Source organism: Otolemur garnettii, unplaced genomic scaffold (assembly GCF_000181295.1).
Source record: "Otolemur garnettii isolate 467f Iridium unplaced genomic scaffold, OtoGar3 scaffold00190, whole genome shotgun sequence".
Lineage (NCBI taxonomy): Eukaryota > Metazoa > Chordata > Mammalia > Primates > Galagidae > Otolemur > Otolemur garnettii.
In genome coordinates, this window is record NW_003852585.1 from 2221281 (window position 1) to 2245200 (window position 23920).

A 23920-nucleotide genomic window follows, 5' to 3' on the forward strand; every position below is an offset into this window, starting at 1 on the left:
TGTGGCCCTTTACGAAAAATTAATCAGTTCTGCGACTTGCAAAGAAAGAACGTTCCACAAACTTGATATTGAGCTTGGGAAGAGGACAGGGAAACACCTGCCTGGAACCAAAGAGAAAAGGGGAAGTTACCAGGCAAATGTGCAGTCACTACAATATGCCTCTTTTATTTTTAACAATGGTGGAAATATAAGTTGTAGCCAGGGACAAAAGGGAAATTTTCCTGCAGTCTAAGTAAGGCTACCACTTGAACCTCAAGCCCAAAGGCCATTCTGACAATGCAAAGGCCTTGGTCTCCAAAGACTCTAGGCAGGAAAATATATTGAGGCAGGAATATTTCTTTAAAGCTTTCTCTAAGTCTAGATGGCATCAGTAATAAGTAGACAGCCAACATTCACTTTGCTGTTTTTAGAAAAGTTATTAGCTAATAAATAAGCAGACACAGGGGCTACTTTCCTTTGCCTGGGGGCTCCTGCCCAGCTGGCAGTCACTTTTGTAAACTACAGGCACAGGGCCTGGGAAGAAATGGCCTGTCTACCTCTTGCTAAGTCTATAATGCAATGAAATGTCACCCTTCTCCTCCCAAAGACGGACGACCTGTTTGTCTGCACGTGTGCTTTTTAAATAGCTATGGTGATTTTCAAAGAGATCCTTGACACTGGAGTTCCTTTCATAAATAACTGAAAATGTTACGTGAAAAAATAAAAGGAAAAATATTATTCATTGCCAAAGTTTCTGGCAAAAACAGACATGAATACAGTTCTACTTTGATTCACCAGTATACTGCTACAAAAATAGAAGCAGTTGGTGCTAGATCCTACCTATCCCTGGATTTTGCTTGTTTAATTTAAAATCATGTCACAATGTGACATTGCTTATTACATCTGGGGCTGTAAATTGCTAAATATCCACCAAGGAGGAACAATTAGGTCCAAAGAGAACAGAAGACAGAAAGGGTAAAAATCAATTAGTCAGGCATACATTGAGTTCCTCACAGCTTGAATTTTACATTTCTGGTTACTTTTTAAGTCTCCTTCTGGGTTTTCCTTTCTTCAACAAAAAAGAACAACCCAAATTACCTAGTAGAATGATCTAAAGGTCCAAAGGCCTGTTGCTATGGATATAGACAAGTGGCAGAGAGACACAGAAGGGGCGGGGGAAGGACACAAGTGTGGTTTTAAAAAAAAATGACACAGGGATCTTGAAGGCTTAGGCTTTTCCCTTAATATTTTCCTTCCCTTGATTCCTAAGAGGACTAGAAATAGAGGATTATTCCAGAGTGTTAAACAGGTATTCAAGACTTCTATTGCTATAATGAGCCTTCGAGTTAATGTAATTAATATATTTATTTCATACATTTTAATATTTTAAAATATCCTCTCTAAATTCTTCATTTTAATGTTATATCTATTTTAGGCTAAATATGTACATGGAAATATTGTGTTTAATACACGTCTTCAATCTGAATTATATATGAAGGATAATAGGAACAGAAATATATAAAATGAAGGAGAATGCAAGAAGATACTTAGAATTAATTTCCTAAGTATTTTATTTATAATTCCTAATTAACTTATCAACTTAACTTCCTGATTGCTTTACATATAATTTCAAAATCATTTCTACACAAAAAGCAACCGTGGTAACAAATAGCTGGTCTAAGAGCATGCATGTGGCAGGGGATAGATGATCTGTGTGCAAATAATGGAGTGGTGTGCTGCACACGCACACACAATTTGACACAGCTTAGTTAGTGCAGACAGACATCACAGATTCCATCAGGAAGCCGCTGCATCTATCCAAGCGGCTCAAGGACTTGTTGTGCTTTCTGGTTCTTGTCTTGTGTGTTCTGAATAATTGAAGATGCCAGATAAATGGCCTTGGGATAAGCAAAGTATTAAAGATGATGAAATTTAAGCCTATGGCTGATGAGAAACAATAAATCTGAGAGGCAGAGTGGGAGTGAGAATGGGAGTGAGCAACTCAGGACAGACCAACTGTGAGCATTTGGAAGTGACAGCTGGCAATGATGGAAGGAGAAGGGAAAAAAAGGAGAAATCAAACATAAAATGCGCATCAATCTGGGCCACTTAGCGTGGGGCCAAATAGCCTCACACCTTGCAGTAGCTTCTGAAGGCGACACTGCACACCGATGTCCGTAATCTACTTCCAATGCATTTGATATGTTCTGTTTAAGAAGGCAAAAGGCCAACTGAGACAGACGTCTTTGAAAATGTTAACCTTTTGTGTGTGTGATTAGAAAATTCACATACGTGGGTCCACTCATTTCTTGAATTATAAATGAGAACACATACTTATAAGTATATGGGCATGGGGAGAGAGTGTTTGAGTAAGGCTAAAATTTAAGGCTTTGAATTATTATAGCTTCCTGCAACTCCTCATAGATGCCTCATCAGCGTACACATTGAGAGTGATCACCCACAGCCAAAAGAGCTGCAAAGTGATTCTAACTTTTGCCTGCTTACCATTCTGACCAAAGTTCATTATAGTTCTAGATGTGCCTATTTACCTGAAATTTATTTTCATGTAATTTGAATGTATTCAACTTTTAAGGTAAGTTTTGTGATTAAAAATACTTTCCACCTAAGAGAACGAGTTTTCGTAACTATTAATGTATACCCACATGTTGACAAACCATGGCAACAACATTCACAGACAACACTGCACCCTGTATGTAAGCTAAGTTTCCATCATATCATTAAATACACTCACCTTATTGGCCACTGCATTTACGTTGGGTCTTGCATCATAGATGGTGAGTTTAGAAATTTGTCTATTAGTCTCCCTGATGATGTCGAGATATTTCTCATCATCTTTATTTCGTTTACCACTCATACCAACAAGAGGCTGACTGCAACGGACAATGACTGTCTTGTTTTCTGGATGAATCCATGACAGCACCTATGTCAGAAAGTTTAAACTATCAAGAAATCACATCTCAAAAAAAAAAAAAAAGAATAGAAAAAAAGTACTAACAATCATGAAGAAGTGAATCTAATTGTGCTAAAATAGAATATTAGTTCATGTACAATTTTACTGTGTGTGTGCCCAGAGACATACATTTAATAATTGTGTCTACTTGGAAAACAGAGCACATGTACAGGTCATTTTCTCAACAGTCTCAATTCTAGAATCTAACACAGGAGGGAAGACAGACAAAGGGAAGTAAAGAAAAATCTCAGGACAGCACAAAGAGCAGCTGGTCTCCACAATGCAGCTTGAATACCCGATGCCTAGGAGAGCTCACCAAGCCTTCATTCAGAGTCCATCTTCTCTCATTTTACACCCAAACCCAGCACAATTGCTAACCTGGTTTCCCAACTCACAGCAATACATATAAAAACTAGCTAATAATGTAATTTACCAATCACTATCAAACTGTATACCTGAGATGGGGAATTGTGTGGTACGTGAAACAGATCTCAACAGAGCTGTTAAAAACAGGGAGCTGTGCAAGTGCAACGTGCCAGGTGACAATGTAGGCTTTGGGGTCAGGTGCCACCTCTGCCATGGCTCTAACATTAGACACCTGACTTGCAGCTTCTCTGGCTTCCTCTTCCTCTTTTGTCAAATGGGCAGAATAATGTGATCTCATAGGGTTGCGAGGAGGCCTAAAGAAGAATACCCAGGAAGTCTGCAATAAACTCTGGCTTTCACTTGCTTCTAGAGGCAGGTTCAGAAACCACCAAAGTCAAATACTGAAAACTATGAGACACAGACACAAAAACTGAAGAAGCATAATTGTGTGGGCTCACTTACTATAATACCAATACCCTGATGTCTCTGAGGTCACCCCACTGTGATAGCAAATCACAAACATTGATGTTTATAAAAATTGGTGTTTATAATGACAATGGGTTGAGAAAAGATTACACAATAATGAAAACGCTCAGTCATTCTTAGAGCAAGTATATGAATCCTCTTGCGCCATACTAGAGACCGATTAAAAACATCATAGTAGCCTCTGCCTAAGAGCCCAAAAGCTTAGAGCTGGGAGCCTTTGGAAAGGCACTGGCCTCCCCTAAACCTTCTAACTTCTCCTGCCTATTCCCTATGGCCCTGGTATCAAGGAAGATTAAAGGAGTAAGATCATTTTTTAAAATAACAAATGGATTATCTAAGAAAGACCGTTTTGAACTGCAAATTTCAGTTGGGCCATAGGCAAGAAACTGCCCTCTGCCAACGCCCTCCCTTCTCCCAGCCCTCTGTTCTCTGCAGTATCACATTAGGAAAGCTACTCTCAGAGTTGTTTCAACTTTCAATTTATTTTATTTGTAAGGGGATGGTTCTTCCTATCTTCTCAAAAAGATGCTTGTTGTAGAGCTGAATGGCTACCAATAATCTTCACAGTATCAACTACCATGAGTGCTTTTAAAGTATATGGCATTGTATTATATTATTCTTATTAAAATTATCTAGAAACCACAGATAATTAAGGATGTACACAAGTATTTAGCCACTGCAAAATGTTTATGACAGCATTGTTTACAACAGCAAAAGATTATACAGAACCTAGATATCTCATAATAGAACTAATTAAATAAATCATCTATACATTAGCACATGAGCATATCATATTTAGCAATGTGGGAAGTTTTTATAAGCTATTGCTAGGTAAACAACATAGACACACATCATAGAATTTCTTTTTCAGATATTCATATATATATATATATATACACACACACATACACACACACACACACACATACGTACACACACCCAGAGTGTGGAAGGGTGTATGCCAAAAATGTTAACACTGGTTCTCACTAGGTGGCAGACTCCTTTCAGCTCAGTATTTTCTAAAATGTTTAAAATAAACATCTTTTACTTGCATGTTAAAGAGTTCCACAAAATTAACACAAACCTGTTTGAGAACAAAGGAATATGTATCCATTAATGCATATGGATTATCTCATTACCCAATGGTATTTTATTATAGTTTGTATCTTATTTACATGTAAAATAAAATCTCTTTCTCATCAATTCCTTCTGTATTGTTACATGGGCTTTTATAAAAAGAAATGACTATTAAATATCAATGATTTCACATTAAAGGATGTAAGTCAAGCTGTAGACTTACAGTCAAGAGTCAGGTGGTTAGAAGGTATTTTGAAAAGAGCATATTACCCTGCTTAATAACACCTGAAAACAGACCATCTACAAGTATGTAGGGGTAATGGACAGCTTAGCCCTAGCTTTTTTAGGAAATGAAATGCAAATTGGTAGCCATTACAAAGTGAGAATAATCAATAAAATGGCTAAGTAAAAATTTAAATTCTATTTGCTCTAGTCATCCAGAATCTTGGGGATGATTGGATCAAGACGGCAGACTGATGGGCACGGTTGTTTCATTTGTTCTCCTGCCACAAACCCCATGAGATTTACCCACATATACAAATGACACAGTAGATGCTAAATAGATATTGACTGAATGAATTAGTGAATGAAACTAAACCACACTACCCTAGCCCACTCCTCCTTGTAGACAAGGCACTATCGGAAAGACAACAGGCTAGGGGAAGGGGTGTGGCCTTGGGCTATTGCACAGAAAAACATGGCTAAGCAGAGTACAAGGAGTGAACTTGTAACTCTAGTTTCATTAGCACTGTGTTCTAACACAATGAGTTAAGGGCTGTATTTTCAAGTACAGTATATATCACGAAGATATTAACAGACACTAATAATAGGGAAGAAAGTGGCTTTTAGGATTTAAAATTTATATTATGCCAATAATATAAAAAAGTTTCTCATAATTGTCCTTTTAAGGACAAAAACGTCTAGACTTAAAAGTTAAAGGCAAGGTGATATTAAATCTTAATTTCTTCAATGTTTGTTTTTAAAAACTTACTAATTTTGGACAAAAACCAATGTACTTATTATGACAGGCCCTGAAAATTAACAGGGAAAAAAAAACAACTTCTAATTTTTTAGTCTATAAAATTTATGTACAGAGTAGAAAGTTTGATGCATCCATGAATACTTAAGGACCAAAAGAGAGCTTTGTGAACTAGGTTCAATGACAGCGGAAGTACATTGTCTGGAATCCTCTGTGCCTGACCACAGTTTGATAATGGCTTCAAGGTAGCCTGCAAATGTGATGAAGAGGAGCTCATGCTAGTCACATCGAGGACATGGCAAAGCTTTGCTTACACATCGATAACGAGCTAGTGTGTTCCTTCGGCATGATCAATCTGACATTTATTGAAAGCCTATCGTGTGTCAGGTGTCATGCCACAAAGATGAAAACCACGCAGGGCCTGTCCGTCCTTCCACACAACACTTGATTCACACACAACAATGTTACTGGTGCGTCTTCCTTCCAGAGTTCTTTACTCACATTCATTCTTTGCCCTTGGCCACAAGCTCCTTGTTGTCATACTTCCTTCTCCATTCGGCGTGGTGCTTTGCACTCAGAAGGCACTTGATAAATATTTTTTGGAATGATATTCCACAAGGAGCATTTCTCTAAATACTTGCCTACCATTCTTATGGAATAAAAGGCACTCTTTGAAAGAAATGCTAATTGCAGTACTCACTGGAATTCGATTTCGGGATCTGAAAGTGGCAACTCTCCTGAGGTCATCATCCGAGGCACGATATGGAACCACCAAAACGGCTGGGTAAGTGTCACAGAACTCATAGCACTTATTAATAAAAGTTATTCTCCAATGGTGATTAGGTAAGCCCTGCAGGAAAAAAGGAAGTCCAAGTCAGCACTGCTTGACTGCAGCTCCGGGCTGCCCGTAGGCCTCTTTTTCTTCCTCATAGCAATATGTACACATGCCTCTTTGACCCCAGGGTAATGACGGCCTACCTACTCATAATAAGGGTGCCAAATCAAGAATCCAGACAACGCAGGAACACAAGACACAACACCGGTGGCAATTCTAAACTATCATTTGTAAATATCGATTCTCTTGGCAATCTTTCTTTGTGTCAACATACTCTTTACTACTTACATAATAGAGATTAACCCAAGTTCACCCCGCACCCATGCACCCCTCCCACCTCTAAGAAAAGTACCCTGTGTCATCTTAATCTGTGTCTAACTGAGGATCAAAAAGAGATCAGGCAACTTCCTCTCCATGCTCAACACAGAGTGAATACTTCCATCTGTTCCAAAGTGGAGAGAGGCTGAGCTCGTAAAAAATATCACAGAGGGGAAGTAAAGGAAAACCCCTCCAGGGAGGCTCATTTCGCCACCTCCGATAATTTTTTTCAATCAAGTCTTTGGAATCAATGATAGCCCCATAGGTTGTATGAGAAATACAGTCATTTGCATTTTAAGCAGACTGCAAATGTGACAGGGAGACACCTTCCATCCTATCACCTGCCCACAAAATTGTATTTAGTAGGGATACGATGATCCAGAGGTGGTGAAATATTTCCTCCCCATACTCACAAATGCACAAATAAACACACATGAAAGTGAGCTATGTGGGTGTTTGCTTTGGGGACAGACATTGTACCTTTTCTTTAGGTCTGGCCCTATAGACCACGGACCAAACAGATGCTGAGTCTGATGCTGAGTCCAATTAGAGAGTTATAAGTCCCATCAGAAAGTTATAAGAAAAAAAGATTGAATATAATGGCAGTCTAGAACAAAGTACCTTCAACAGTTCATATATGCATGCAATCTTAAAAACAGGAACTGTTTGATTTCAAGCTGGAAGCTTTGAACTAAAGAAAAAGTCTTAATATTACTGATAACACTCCAAAAATAAAGTAAAATATTTTACTATATAATGTTACAGAGGTCTCCAAAACATGCAAGACGCTTTAATGGTCTTCTTTCCATCTTAGTCTGGTCCAGAACAAAGGTCATTAAATGAGAGGTGTACACAGCCTTTGAAAGCTCAACAGTCTAAACCTGATTTAGGAAGCAATAGGATATATGACCACACATGTGGTCTAGGGCTCAACTATTGCACCCAAATTCCAGAGCATCAGATCAGCTCACAAATAGGCAAAGCACTGACCAAGATTAAAAAAGGAAATCAGCCCAAGTTGTTCACCATCCCAGGTGGTGAAGGTGGTAGCTAGAAAGCTCTTCTCAAATCTAGGGTTCCACATTTTACTTTATGTTCACGACCTTTTCATAGAAAGCAACTGGGTTTTATTTGATTCTCAAAGCTCATTCAATACAATTTCCCAATTATCTAAAGAGCTTTGCAGAACAAGAATTATGAAAAAGTTCATCAAAAAAGAAAATAAAAATTCCATCACAAAACTCCTACCTGACCTATAGAAGTTGGTTACACCAGAGGTCAAACTGTGGTTCTTGTTACATAACATGCCCAAGATTTTCTTCACAAAAATTCCACAAGAGACCTTTGTTCCTGAACAGCTACATTATACCAAACCTCTTGCCTTTATTATAGCAACCATGCATTTAGATGAAGTTTATAAGGCAGCAGAGTAAAGGCAATTTTAATGTACACTCAAAGGTTTCTTGGAAAACACATCATTATAGGAAAACAGTTCCAATTCACTTGACTTTGCAAACTGAAAAGAATATAATTTAAATCTAACTGTCAGTAATAGTTAAGCTTCCAAATATACAAATAAATAGCAACATTAATCCCTAAGATGTAAGGGATAAGAGGCTTGACTTTTCTAGACCCTAATTATTTGATCATTTCATGAACACAAAACAGATGTTCTTCACAGAGGGAAAGAAACAGAACTTAGTCATCCAGGCTTCAAGGCACCTGCACATGGCTACGGAATGAGCTTATAGATTACCGGTGACAGAATGAGCTATATCGTGCTACATGTGGGTAATACTATTGCCATTAAAAAGATATTCAGCAAGGACGTCAGTGATTCTCAGAAGGCATGACTGGATGACATACTGTTACTATGCGTGGTGGAGATTCAGCTCGTATTAGACAACAGTATCTAACAACTTACCTGCCTTCTGTATTCTTCGACTGGGTTGTAAACTGTCCATCCATCCACATTAAATTTTTCTTCATTTAAAAATGCAAATAACGGCTAGAAAAGGCAAAAATAAAATTTCAAAGTTCAGTGTAAAGGAATAGTTTACTATATCTTTTGATTTCTCACAAAATAAGTTACACTAGATTTGCTGACCATGAAATTACAACCAAAACCAAGACTTAAAACAAAAGAACAGTGGAAAACTCAGACCAGACTTATACTAACTTCTATACTGAGTAGTAGTTCCTTCTGAAACTTCAATTTTCTATGGCTACAAACATCTTTTAGTTTTTTTAAATGATGCTACATACACACACACTCGCACACACACACAATCAGATCTCCAGACTAAAGAGTGCCTATCAGTTTTAAACAGTATTAGCCATCGATTAGGTAAAAGCCACTTAGAGACAAAAAGAAAATTCAAGCATTATTATTAAATAACATAACTGCTTTGAAAGGAAACAATGACATGTTTCTCTATTTAAAAAAAGACAGGGCATTAGGGACACTCTTAATTAACTGCTGTCTGTGAATTCTCAATCAATGGCCTGGACACTGAAGTGATGGAACTCAGACCTCTCATCCCTGCTCTATCTATGCTCGCTCTCAAGGCACTATTGATCAATTTCATGGCTGTAAATGCCATTCAGAATCTCCTGACTACTAAACATCCACTGCTCTCCAGCACCCTCTGAGCACCTGACTTGGTTATCCAAGTGCCCACTCTACAACCCCAGACTGTGTAAGAGACACCTGGAGAACTCGGAAGTTAACACATTCAAAGCCAAACCCTTTGCTACCCCTAACCAGGACTGTTCTTCCCACAGTCTATTCATTTCAATAAATGACAGCCCCATCCTTCAGCTGATTAGGCCAAAAACCTTAGAGTCAACGTTGTCACCACCTGCCTACCACCCTAGCCCAAGCCCCCACCATCTCTCATTTAGCATATTACAATAACCTAACTGCACCCCTGCTTTCATCTTTATACCTCAGAGTCAGAGTGGTGGTGGCACAACAACATAGGTGAGATCACGTGTTTTCAGTGTCCCAAATCCTCCTGTGGCTTTTCACCTCACTTGAAGTAAAGGCAGAAGTCCCTCCAATGACCTATGCAGCCATCTGCCACCTAGCCACCCATCCCACATCACCTCTGCGCTCAGCCTTGCTCACCCTGCTCCAGCCACACTGGCTGTATGTGTCTCTCCCGGAAGCTATCAGCTAGGCTCCAGCCTTTGCATCTGCTGCTGCACCTGCCTGGAATCCTCTTCCCTCATGGCTTCCTCTCACTTCTCACATCTCTGATTAAACGTACCCTTAGAAGGCCTTTCCCAACATTCTAAAGACAAACACCAGGCTACGCCCACCCCAGCACTCCCTGCTGTCCTTCCTGGTGTACTTCTCCGTCACATAGGACCACTTGACAAATCCGTACTTGCTGACTGTTGCAGCTCCTGTCCCCTCCCCTGGCACACGGGCCCCGTAAAGGCAGATGCTTGCTTTGTTCACATCCTTTATCCCCAGTGACCACAACAGCACCTGGCCCGCAGTAGGCAGAACGTACATGTGCTGACGGAGTGAAAGCATGACGCCCACACAGCCCCACACAACCACTTCCGCTAGAGGCGCTGTGTCTGGATACTTTTTTCTGGGTTACCTCCTTCCTCACCCATTTTCCCTGTTACCAGCCTGTTGCCTTGAATACCAGTGTTCCTCTCCTATAAAACAGAGTATTACTGGACAGCATCACTTAGCAGCAACAGTTGTCTGTATTTGAATGGCAAAAGGATTAAGGTAAAAACTGATCAAGAACATGTTCTTGGAGTTGTTGAACTTTCCCAAGCACGCAGCACCCTCAGCAGGTCTCAATTCTGGCAGCACTAGGGCCAAGTGTTGTTTATTGCAGATAGATGGCATGCCAGCCCCAAGCTAGTAATGATGATGACCGTGCTAATCAATTCGCTAAGACTTTAGCCTGACACCGAATCCATGAGCAATGCTTAATTACTCAGTACCACTGGGGAAAACAAGTGATTCCTGTTGACTGAAGTTTACCACAAAGACAGAGGGACTTTTGATGAACAAAGCACTAAAATATTTGGTGGACTCCTTTACCCATAAACAGAATCTACAAACAACCCCTAAGTTTTCTCTTGGTGATAAGCCATCACCTTCCACATCTGACAGTACAGTGGTCAGTACCTAGCAGAGGGAAATCCTCAGCATTGCTGAATGCTGTTCCATGGAATAGTTGGAGATAGCAGATGGTTTGAGACATACACTATACTGTTACTCAGTTTAGAACAAAACCTAGACCTGGCTTTCTTGAAATAAGCTTCTGAACTCAACATGGTTTGTGTTTACTTTTTAGTCGTTTGCATCTTTCCCAAGAAGTTCAAGTGAATATGGTAGTCTTTTAAGAACAAAGGAAAAAATTCTTAAATCAAAGGCCCAGATAAAACTCTCCAGACAAATCATTATACGTAGTAATGCTGTCAGTACTCGTTAACTTACATGCAGCATTTTCAACTTAAATTATTATTTCTCAATCACTAATATTAAAGCACTTTTTTTCACTTCAAGCATTCTCTCCTATCTCATATGAAAATCACTAAGTTACAAAATTGTTTGTAGAAGATGAAAGCTATATGGCTCAATCAAAATTATCTCCATAACTCCCTTAATATATTTAAGAGAACTCAAACAGAAGCAATGTCATTTTTTCTTTTATATGAGAATGAAACAATGTCCCCATAGTATGTACAGGTGGCCTCTCTCATGAGATCACTTCTACATGTCACATTCCAAATAATGTCCAAGGTGAGTCAATGAACTGGGAACCTTTACCCCGAAACATATCTGTGGGAACTTGGAGACAGGAAAAGCTCCCAGTTTATTCCTGATACTGAGAGCCAGACTTGGACCCCCAATATTTCAGGAAATATAAGACTCACCCGATAGCCAATACTAATATTTCTGATCATGAAATAAACAGTAACACATTGAATATGTGTGTTGCACTGAAGCTTAGGGTGGAAAAGACCAGATAGATGCTTTAAAACACTATTTTTGCCATTCAAATAAGTTAGCTTACAATGACAGAATAACATTTTTTAAAAGTATTACTAGTTAGTTTTGAAAAAAAGACACAACATTAAACACTAAGTATTCCACCAACTGCTTGGCTCAACTGAAACAAGCGTTCTAAAAGAGCCAGTGCTGACATTTTCTAAAACTGAATGTACCAGAACTTACATTCCTGGATATTTTCATTTTTCTTTTTTTTCCTTAAAGGTTCAGATAAGAAGAAAAGCAAGGATTTCAAAATGAAAGCTCTCAGAGTAACATAAATGTGGATTATTACGAAAACAGTAAGTATTAAAGTGAGGATGCCAAAATATATTCATCTGTACATCATTATTCAAAAGTGTAAAATTCTCCACAAGGGGTAACTTGTTACAAGCCTAATTAAAGCTACTGTCTGAAAACTGTTAAAACCTGAAGTTAAGAGGTTACATGTCATGAGGTTTTTAGCTGTCGTTTCTCTTATATACAAAATATTCTTTTAAGCCTTTGAGGTTTTTAGTGTTATATTAGTGCATTGACATTTTCAGGAATTACTCCTAAATATAACCTAGGGTCAGTTTTGAACCTTAATTTGGGAAACTGAAGCTGCACAGAGAGAACTGGTTCTAGAGTTTTTCCATTGTAACCATCTCACAGGAGTCTTGTTTGCTGGATGGTAATGATAAAGTCTGGCCCCTGACCCTGTGCAAGAGCTCATTTCATTTCATTGCCTATGGAAGACGCAAGAACGATGCAGCCCTGATGTAACCGAGTCTTAAGAGAGGCAGTATCTGCCAAGCGTAGCTTTCAGTTGATGCTTCAGGCACCCTACCTGGCTTTCTTCGTGGGCCTGGTCCTCAGCCAGGGCCCTGCCTGAGTCTGGGCTCAGCAGGGCTGATTTTCCCACATGCCAGGGGATGCCTGTGTCCCTCTCACCCCCTAAGGAACCAGAATCTCTAGGGGGTGACTCCCCTACTTCCCTGGTCCTACAAGGGCCACGTGGAATACACCAGAACCTTCAAGAACCTCACTTAGGGTTCTGCGTGGTCAAGCTATTGGGGGGATGCTGTGCCCTTTTTTAAAAAGTTATTTTGAAATGATTATAGATTCACAGGAAATGACTCTTTGCCCAACCTCTCTCAATGTTAACATCTTGTATTACTAGAGTATAAAATCAAAATGAAGAAACTGATATCAGAAGATACACACTTTCAAATGTCCACTCCCTACCCTCATCTACTAAGTGGGTCTTTATTTTGCTCTATATTGGTATTTGGGCATTTCATCAATTCAGATTCCTACTCGTCAAGAGATACTGTGCATGGAGACTTTTAAAAAAGCAATCATGAACATTTTTTTATTAAATATAGCACAATGTAACATTTGAAAAATGTTAAAGGACAAAGTTGAGATGAAAATCTCTGATTTCACACCAGGGATAAAAACAGCTCTGACATAGGGAATAGATCTTGTCATTTTAATTTAGCTGCATTTATCATTGTTGTGTCTTGTGAGGAGAAAGGCACTGAAATGAAGACCGATTTTAGCTTTCACTTAATTAGCCATTATTTTTAAATGGCACTTATATAAAGATCACTGATTTGATTAGATTTTTTGTTTGTTTAGTAGAATCTATAAATGTTGATCGATTCCTGAGTTTCCTGTGAGGAAGAAGAGCTGTCTTCACTGTCTCAAGACCTCTTCACTGCATGATGAGAAGAATAAATTAATAAGCTCCGTACACTTGAAAGTGCTTTCAAATGATGCCACCTACCATGCATTGATGGACATGATTTTCAGGAAGATCAGAATATCCCAATGACATAAACAAGCTTAAGTCTCCAAATAGCTACCCTTCATACTTTAGGGAACCATTCACTAACTGTTTCTTTTTGGATTGACTTCTGCAAAGTTTGAATAGAAATTTAAATGATCACTTTTTTTTCCTAATGATTTCTCAAACCGAAGACACCTTTTTTAAAGCTTCCATCTGTCATGTAATGGTGCAGTAATGTGTACCATTTTTATCTTTTAGGTTACACTTCAGAAATAAGACCTCGTCGTTGAAGGAAAAAATGGAGGAAAAACCTAAAATTATAAAGAACCATAAGAGGTACTGAAATTTGGCAAAGTATATAATTCTAACACCTTAATGGTACAGAATTCTTTCAGTGTATTTCATAGAACTTGACACAGTAAGTTCATTTAAGTCAGTTTTGGTGCAGTTACTCCAAAAGCCTGACCTAAGTTTCATAGGTCAGAAGCAACTAGCACATAAATTACCATTTGTACTTCCATTTGCCTAAGTAACTCTCCTAATCCTATTTGTACCACTGACTAAACCCACAACGTTGGGGAAAATGGCTTGATTTTTCTAGGTGATGGTTACTTTCGTATATAAATGTATATATTTGTTTATTCGGGAAAGGGCCATAAAAGTCCCTTTAAAATGTCACTTAAAAGCATTTTGAAAAAGAACATTCTTTACAACCTGTCCACAATCATAATCATTGGCTGACATTTCTCAGGGTTCATATGCTACACCTCTTCTCACTGTAATTCTTTCTCTTCACAATTTTGGCCACATCTACGAAAATGCCAATGATCACATCCAGGCCCACCAAATAAATGTCTCCCCAGGCCAGAGCCCTGGGTCTCTGTAGTCACCTGCATTCTTTATCTACACCTTGTTGTCCCACAGTCACCTACAACTCAGCCTCTTCCTCACTCTCTTCTATAACCTCAACCACTAACCTCACCACTGATCTGGTTCTATAAGCTGGATTCCTCCCTGGCTTTCATCCTGTCCTTTCTCATAACTAACTTCATAACTAAATTCAGTAAATCACCAAATTATATGGATCTTACCATCTAAATCTTTCACAAACCCATTCTCTCTCTTGTCCCATTTCAAGTCCTTATCATCACAGACTGAGGTGACTAGCAAAAATCTCTAGGAATGAGGCTAGAATGGTGGGTCATGCCTACAATCCTAGTACTTTGGGAGGCTGAGGTCTGAGGCCAGCTGGGGCAACATAGTGAGACTCCATCTCTACTAAAAAAAAAATTAGGTAGGTGGGGTGGCACCTGTAGTCCCAGCTACTCAGGAGGCTGACAGGGAGGATTGCTTGAGCCCAGGCATTCAACACCAGCCTGAACAACATAGTGAATCCCTATCTTTAAAGAAATAGAAAAATTAGCCAGGCATGGTATTGCAGGCCTGTAGTACCAGCTACTTGGGAGGATGACGTAGAAGGATTGCTTGAAGCCCAGGGGCTTGAGGTTGCAGTGAGCTATAATGATATCACTGCACTACAGTGTAGGCAACAGAGTGAGACCATCTCAAAAAAAAAAAAAATGTTCTTCAGAAATGTTCTTCTTCCCTCCTCCACTCTCCACTCTTCCACCTACCCTACACACTGCAGCCCAAGTAATTTTTTGAAATAGAAACCGAATCATGCTATGTTCCTGCTTAGTACCCTTATGTGGATCCTCTCATCTTGAAATTAAAATCAAAACTTCCCGGCGGGGGGGGGTATGCTAAGCTCTGCAAGCTCTGGCCCAGCTCCCTCCCACACACGCACTGTGCTCCTGGACAACAAACCATGTGTGAATCCACTCTTTGCCTTGCCACAGAACATTCCTCCATCCATTTCTACCTGGCACATGTTCCTACTCATTTTTCCAAATCTGCCTCTTCTAGGAAGCCTTGCTTTATGCTCCCATGACATCCTGAATCATATGCGTCTATTATTCTCCGGTCCCCAGGAAAGTTGTACTTCTTGGGGTGAGGAAGTGGGTATGAGCTCCAGTTCTCTGAGTCTAGCCATAACGTAGGCATTCCATAATTGCCGAAGCCAGATTGGGGAGGAAAGGAGCAAAAAGAAGAGAAACACAGAGGGGTTTGCCCTACCAGACATTGCAACATCTTACAAAGTTTCAACAGTTAGAAGAGTGTTACTGGTGCATGAATAAAATCACTGATGCGACAAGAGAAACACTTAGAAGTAAAACCAAATACACAGAGAATTCAGTGTAAGATAAAAGTGGTATTACAAAGCATCAGTCTAGTCAACAAATGATGTTGTAACAAGTGGGGAAGAAGGAGTTGGATCCATATCTTATACTTTAACTCCAAGTAAATTCTAAATTGTTCAAATATTCAAATCTTGAAAAAGAAACCAAAGTACTACAGGAACATGCAATAATTCTTTTGTATGTCTCGAGTTGGGGAAGACTTTCCTGACTGGGATACAAAATCCAGAAGCTATTTAAGAAAAGCATCCAGAGAAGAATTACCATTACCATCTTGATGTTGCTCTCCTAAGAAAGGCCTGCTTAAATGGATGGCTCTTGGCTAGCACCTGGTAGTATGGAGTTCAGAAGTGTTCCCAGAATTCCCTAAGTATAAGAGTGGTTTTCTGTGCTTTAAATGTTTGTATAAATGATATAGCTTATGTCAAACTCCTGCTTTCTTTCTGGGAATTTGGAATTTTGATATGTACTAGGTGGTAGGTTCCCACATGACCATACCCCAATAAAAACTACACACACCAAGTCTCTTACGAGCTTCCCCAGTTAGCAATATCTCAAATGTGATGTCACAACTTGTTCCTGAAGGAATTAAGTACATCCTATTTGACTCCATTGGAAGAAAATTCTGGAAGCTTGTGTCTTTTCCCTTTGCTGCTTTGCTTTGTATCTTTTTGCCATAATAAATCATATGCTGAGTCCTTCGTATTCCTAGTGAATCACAGCACCTCAAGGAGTTCTCAGGGACTCCTAACACATACTCTCAGTAAATCATACCACCAAATAAATATAAAAAGTTCTCCATAGCAAAATACACCACAACATCAAAATACATAGGGGAAAATATTTACAACTCTTTACATGTCACTATAGCTATTACATAAAGAGTACCCATAAGTACCAAGAAAGAAACCAAAAACCCAAAAGAAAAATAGGTAGAAGACACAGAGAATAGAGAAATAGGAGTTCAAGGAGCTCAAACCTAAAGATATTCAACTTTACTCAAGTAAGATAAATAGGAAATAAAACTTTGAAGATACATTTTCATCTATTATATTGTCAAAGATCAAAAATTTAGAAAATATACTGGGTTGGAATGGTAAGCAGAATAATGGCCTCCCAAAATGTCCATGTCCTAATCCCTGGATCTTAAGTTATATATGTACCATAAATGGTAGTGAGGAATTAAGATAGCAGATGGAAATATCATTGTGAATCAGCTGATCTTAAGATAGGGAGATTACCCTGGATTAGCTGGGTGTGCCTCACGTAATCATCACAAGAGCTCTTTTAGATGGAGGTTGAAAAGTGATGAGGGAAGCAAAGCCAGAGTGATCAGCGTGAGGAGGTCTTGACGCACTGTTGGCTCTGAGGATGGAGGAACAGGGCCACAGACAAGGGCTGTGGTGGCCTCTACAACCTAGAAGAGGCAGAGGATGGATTCTTCCCCAGAGCCTAGAGACCCTCTGACACCTTGAGTTTAGCTCAGTGAGATCCATTTGAGACTCTGACCTGCAAAACTGCAAAATGACAGACTTGTGTTTTTTAAGCCATTTGTGACAGCAGCCCCAGGACGTCTGCAAACAGGCCCTCTGACGTGTGGCATGTGGGAGTGAAAACCAGTACTTCTGTAAAGGGGAATGTGGCAACATCAATGATTCTAAGAATTTAGCCTACAATATACTTGATCACATTCAAAATGTATATGCAGGTGAGTCACTGCAGTATTTATATAAACAACTGGAAGTGGTTTAAATATCATTAGAAGACTGAATAAATAATGGCAGGGTCAACAGAGAAAAGACAATAAAGCGAAGAAGCCCATTCCTTAGAAAGCATCTCTTGGTAAGTGAGAAAGCCATGGCACGGGATAGGAGAGTGCGCACAGCACAGCACAGCACCACAAAAGTGAGAGGGCTCAAGTCTCCAGGGCTGGAGATGGAGGACAGAAAACCCCAGACATCTGTGTAGAGGGCAGCAAGATGGCTGAAGTGTGCTTGGAGGGAGATGTTTCTACTGTATACCCTTTAGGTTTCCTGAATTTTCAATCATGGCTATATATTAACTATTTAAATATTAAATTAGAGGTAAATGCTTGTTGACTAAATCCTCTTTCTAAACAGCACATTATTATCATTGATGGCTCGGTTGCTCCTGCTTCCTATTCGTTCATTCTATTTACTTCCATATATTCACTCAATCAATATTTACCAACAGGAAGAAGAATACTGGTGGAGAAAAAGACATGGCCACTGTCTTTAGGAGTTAGAAATCCTCCAGAGGAGAGAGGCCAGGCCAACTACTGATCATATAAGCAGGAAAGAGCAAGCACCACGAGAAGGAGAGGGGAAGGTCCTGGTTACTGTGGGACAGATGGGCCTGGAGGGACACTGATTGCATCTGAGCTACCTTGGAAGGTAAAGACGAGGTTGGACATGGTAATGGTGACAACAAAAGGCTCAAATGGTGGCCAAACTCAGAATATATAGCCTCAGCAAACACCTCAGTCCACGCTCACCTTCCTGAATATAAAGGGATAAAAAAAGGTGGGGGGCCACACTGTGAAGGGACAGAGGTACCTATGCATGCAGAAAGGGGGGGCACTGAAGCTTTGGTGGGAAAGGAATGAAGCAGTTAGGGTGGGGGGTTAATCTGTCCAAAGGCACAGGTGGGGTAGATGGGAGGCAGACTGGGGTCAGAAAACCAGGAGAAGCATTATTCCAACAGTTTAGAAGAGAGGAAAGGAATACCTCAGCTAGTCAGGATGGGGAGGAAGAATCCCCTGGATTTATAAATGTTAAGGAACAGGGAAACCACTTATGACTTTGATTTCAGATGTGAATAAAGAGGAGGAGGGCAATCCCATTAAGTGTGACCCGCAATGCAAAGGGTTAGTTTTGGGGAAATGTGAGGGTCATTTTAAACAAATGTTTAGGTGTTGTTTAAGTTAGGTTGCCGCTTCCGTGAAATAAGAAACTATAGGTTTGGAAGTTACACTCCAAAAAGTAATGCTGGTAGACATGAGAGAGAAAGAAAGACTGCTGACGGGGTACCATGGAGCAAGGAGGAGAAGGAGAATAGACTTTTCTAGAAAACTCACCTTTATATGGCAGAAGGAGCAGAAGAACCAGAAAAAATATCAAGAAAGGCAAAAGGAGCAGGAGACGTACATCTCAGCAGCTACACAGAAAGTGTAGTTTCACAATAAGAGGGAGAAGTGTCTGGAAGGTGATGGTCTACATGCTATAATGAGACTTCTGCTGAAAACATCTCAAAATGCTGAATACAACAGAAAGTTTTTAAAAATGCACTAATGAGCTTGCAAGGGCAGAATAAATACTCAGAAGCCAAAACCAAACTGCAAACAGGCACACAGAGAGTAAGAGGAATGCCCTGGCTTGCACCTTCAGGACACTCACACAACTGGCTTTCGTGGCCTCTTGGGGTATAGGAGATAGGATGCAAAGGCCTGGGACCACCCCAGATGGGGCATCAAATTGGAAATCTCTCACATGCTCAGGGGAAGGATGAAGGGGAAACAACCACCTGGGCGCTCCGGAGAATTTACATGTGCCTGTCCAGATTATTGGTGCTGAGCAAGGGAAGAAAAAAAACCCTACCATCATTCCCACTGGAAATCCACAGCCACAAGTCAACTCTCAAGGCATCTGTAGCCAAAAGTCACAAAAGCTGGATGGGTCCCAAAATATCAACTGGAGAATTGAATTTATAGCCGTCCCAAACCAGTAGTGCCTCAAGATACCTGGCAGAAGGAAACACAAATCCTCTTTTGGTAGAACTGCCTCAATCCCAGCCTCAGAGTATACCCAGAGATAAAATTCTAAGTAGTAGGTGTTCACAGGCAACGATCACCAGATGTGCCAGAAACTGAGCACCGCAAGCCAGCAAAACCACACCTGCCTGTGGTAGGAAGAGGCCATAAAGACTTTGGGTACTGTAATGATCAGACGCATACTATAAAGTATGTTTAATGTGTTTTCAGAAGCAAAAGAGGGAGTGAAAAATCTGAATAGAGAAGAAGAGATTATAAATAATGACCAAACAGATCTGAAAAAAGAATCCAATAGAACGTCTATAATTGAAAAATATAATTATAAAAAACAAAACTCAGCAGATCAGGCCAAGATGAAGAAGACAAAACTGAAGCAGCTGGCCAGCATGCACCTTGACAGACAAAGACATGACCCGTCAATCGGTATTCTTTACAGGCTGGGGGAGGTGGCTCATGCCTGTAATCTTAGCACTCTGGGAGGCCGAGGCGGGTGGATTGCTTGAGCTTCAAAGTTTGAGACCAGCCTGAGCAAGAGCGAGACCCCATCTTTACTAAAAATAGAAAAAGAAGCTGGGCATTGTGGCAAGTGCCTGTAGTGCTAGGTACTCAGAGGCTGAGGCAAGAGGATCACCTAGCCCAGTGGTTCTCAACTTTCCTAATGCCGTGACCCTTTAATACAGTTCCTCATGTTGTGGTGACCCCCACCAAAAATTATTTTTGTTGCTACTTCATAACTGTAATTTTGCTACTGTTATGAATCGTAATGTAAATATCTGATATGCAGGATGGTCTTAGGCAACCCCTGTGAAAGGGTTGTTTGACCTCCAAAGGGGTCATGACCCACAGGTTGAGAACCATGGACTTAGCCCAAGAGTTTAAGGTTGCTATGAGCTATGATGGCATGACACTCTACTCAGGGTGATGGAATGAGACTTTGCCTCAAGAAAAAAATCAGTATTCTTTGTATTTTACATATATTTTATATTCTTTTGTATCCACTCAAAATGTAAAAACCACAACTTTGAAAGAATGGAGTGGTTAAGACTCAAATGATGGTAAGGTCTAACAGATTACCATGTTTTATAACTTGTAAAAGCTTGAGTCACTTTCACAAGAATAGTTCTGCTTGAGAAGGAGGCCTGGAAGTCTGGGCACAGTGAGTTATGGAATGGAGGCTGAGGATGTGCAGGCAGGCAGATAACTCTAGGCTTCTTTTTTTAATTTTAGGTTGATGTGACAGCATAAACAGCCAGGTTACAATGTTTGCATTTGTTAGGTAGAGTCCCTCTTGTAGTTGTGTCCATTAAGTGGGAGCATACCAATCCACTTCCCTCTTCCCCTCTCCCCCAGCCCCCAACTTGAATTGACTTTTTGTCTTAGTGGGCATCTATTAGATCATCTACTATCTTCATATTAGTATTGGATACATTGGATACCTGTTTTTCCATTCTTGTGATACTTTACTAAGAAGAATATGCTTCAACTCCATCCAGGTTAATAAAAAAGATGTAAAGTCTCCATCTTTTTTATGGCTGAATAATGCACATCAAAATCACCCTGAGATGTCATCTAACTCCAGTGAGAATAGCCGGCATAACAAAGTCCTAAAGTTGCAGATGCTGGCACGGATGTGGAGAGAAGGAAGCACTTTTACACTGCTAGTGGGACTACAAACTAATACAGCCTCATTGGAAAGAAGTATGGAGAATCCTCAAAGAACTCTAATTAGACCTCTCATTTCATCCTGCAATCCCATGACTAGGCATCTACTGATGGAAAAAAATCATTTTATCATAAGGACATTTGCACTAGAATTCTAGGATTCTGAACACAGACACACCAATACCAGGGAAGAGTCCTGGTGAAACAACAATTTCAGGAGATGAGTAGTAGGGAGGAGAACCAAGTGCACCCAGAAGCTGAGTGGGAGAAGGAAGTGGAGAGGGAGAAATCAAGAGAATAGAGGGTCAAGTCTTAGAGGAGGCAGGAAGGGGGGAGATTTAGAAGCATGATTAGTCCCTTAACTAGCCAAGTTTACTGTTTATTCAAGGAAAAAAAAATAAGCCTTGGCCAAAAAGAAAATATAAAAACTAAGACATAATTTTTAGCCCCAAGACCATATCTAGACTGAGAACGAGTGTGGGCAGCAGTGTGGCTGTGTGTGGGGGTGTACATGCACTTCTCAGCTCGATTCCCATGGGAAAATCATTTCTTTCTTTTTATCTATTAACTCTGTAATCGGTCTAGAAAGTAAAAGTCCACTAAGTTTCAGCCTACTTTAAAATTTCACAGTTATTTATAAAAATCTCCTCATTTCTGAGCTGAAGACAAAGGAACAAGGCATTGTATGTTAATTCTCTATTCCCAGGATCATTTATACCTCTCATTCAAATGAGCAAAAAAGATGTTCACCCCCATAATCAACTTTACCAATTTTTTTGCAATTCTTTTTAGAAGCCAGCATAATCGGTAGAGGAAGAGAGGACACAAGGGAGAAATGGTGAAGAGCTTAAGCGTGCTTGGGTGACCTGGTTCACCAAAGCTAGGAAATAAGAAAAAAGCAGCAAACACTGTGAAAACCAAAGCAGCAGCACCAAGTGCCTGCAAATGCCGATGGACCCTGCTCCCAAAGGTGCTGCTTCTCTGAAAACACTGCTTCCAGCCTTCGGACCATCAGTCTGTGGGAGGCCACAGGTCTCCATGGCAACCTAGTTGCTTCTCTCCTGAAATTAGAGAGGGCAAGACCAAGTCCCCTCATCTGTGCCTGTTCTCATTGACATAAAGGTCAAATTCCCCACCCAAGACAAGAACTTTGCAACTATAAGACTGCTTATCATCTCATACAAGAACAAGGAAGATTCGTGATGCCAAAGAGCTTAATCCAGAATGTTAAGGGAAAATGGGAAGTGCAGAAATATAAACTTGAATGGTCCCCTGAAAACAGTAAGCCTGAGCTGGGTCAGAAGATGAAAAGAAAAAAAAATGGAAAACAATTTCTGAGGAATTCTATTCATTACTTATCACTACCTCTCACATCTCACATCTTTACTTCAAATGCTTTCTGGATTTAATACTCCAAAATGCAAGACTTTTGATGAATCCTTTATGAAGGTACAACCAATGGTTTGTTAATAAAATAACACTAATTTTTATACAGTATCTTTCTTTTAAAGAGCTTAAAGTGTCCCACATGCTATCATGATTGCTTTATTAAGAGTCTTGAGGAAAAGTGTGTTGCTGTAATCATCCTTATCCTTTATATCTGCTGGGAACACAGTGCTAAGAATAGAATAGCAAACATTTATTGGACACTTACTGCATGCCAGGCAGTATTGTAAGCACTTGACATTTAATTCCCACAAAAACCCTACAGGGTAGAAACCGTTATTATTCCCATTACAGATGAGAACACTGAAGCATGTAAATATTATGTCACTGCCAAGGTCTCCAAGCAGGTAAGTGACTAAGCCAGATTCAGACAGGGCTGTCAGGCTCTATGGCACGTGCTTGTAAACACAGAACTGAAAGGTTCTGCAAACAAGTCCCTTCACTGGGCCTCCCGATAAGTGGCTCTGGCACCTGGGTCTTAGGTTTTATCTCTTCTAGCTCTAGACTTCCCTTATGTGAGTCTACATTCCATGAGTTTATTCATAAACTCAAAATTTTCATTTAAAATTCAAGAAGATACACGTATACCTATAGCTATAAAGATAGATGTAAGTGACTTTAGTAATGCTGATGATAACTTAATTTTATTTTACCCTTATCTAAGGTGATGTTTTTCAAACTTTCTTGACCATGACTAATGGTAAGCAACGTATTTCAACACCATGACACACATCTGAAAGAAATATTTCATGAAACTTACCCATATTCTGTGTTATGCTCTTAATATATTATATTCTATTCCAATTTAAAATGTTGGTTGAAACCTAGTCAATTAACTTTTATGACTAATAGGTTGGGATTGACAGTTTAAAAAGCTCCTATCTAAAATTTAGATTATCTCTGATTATCCCATCTGAGTAATAAATGAGCAAATAATAAAGGAAACCAATCAA

At 39.7% G+C, this 23920-nt stretch overlaps 1 protein-coding gene across 2 annotated transcripts in view; it reads right to left on the reverse strand.

Annotated features, from left to right (window-relative positions):
• Positions 1-23920, reverse strand: part of MTM1 (myotubularin 1) — an 85135-nt gene that overhangs the window by 33185 nt on the left and 28030 nt on the right. For both annotated transcript variants that reach the window (XM_023507581.1, XM_023507582.1), the window contains exons 6-8: positions 8936-9019; positions 6559-6708; positions 2732-2920 (exon numbers count right to left, since the gene is read on the reverse strand). In XM_023507581.1, coding sequence (XP_023363349.1) covers positions 2732-2920; positions 6559-6708; positions 8936-9019 — 423 coding nt within the window. The remainder of the gene's footprint in view (positions 1-2731; positions 2921-6558; positions 6709-8935; positions 9020-23920) is intronic.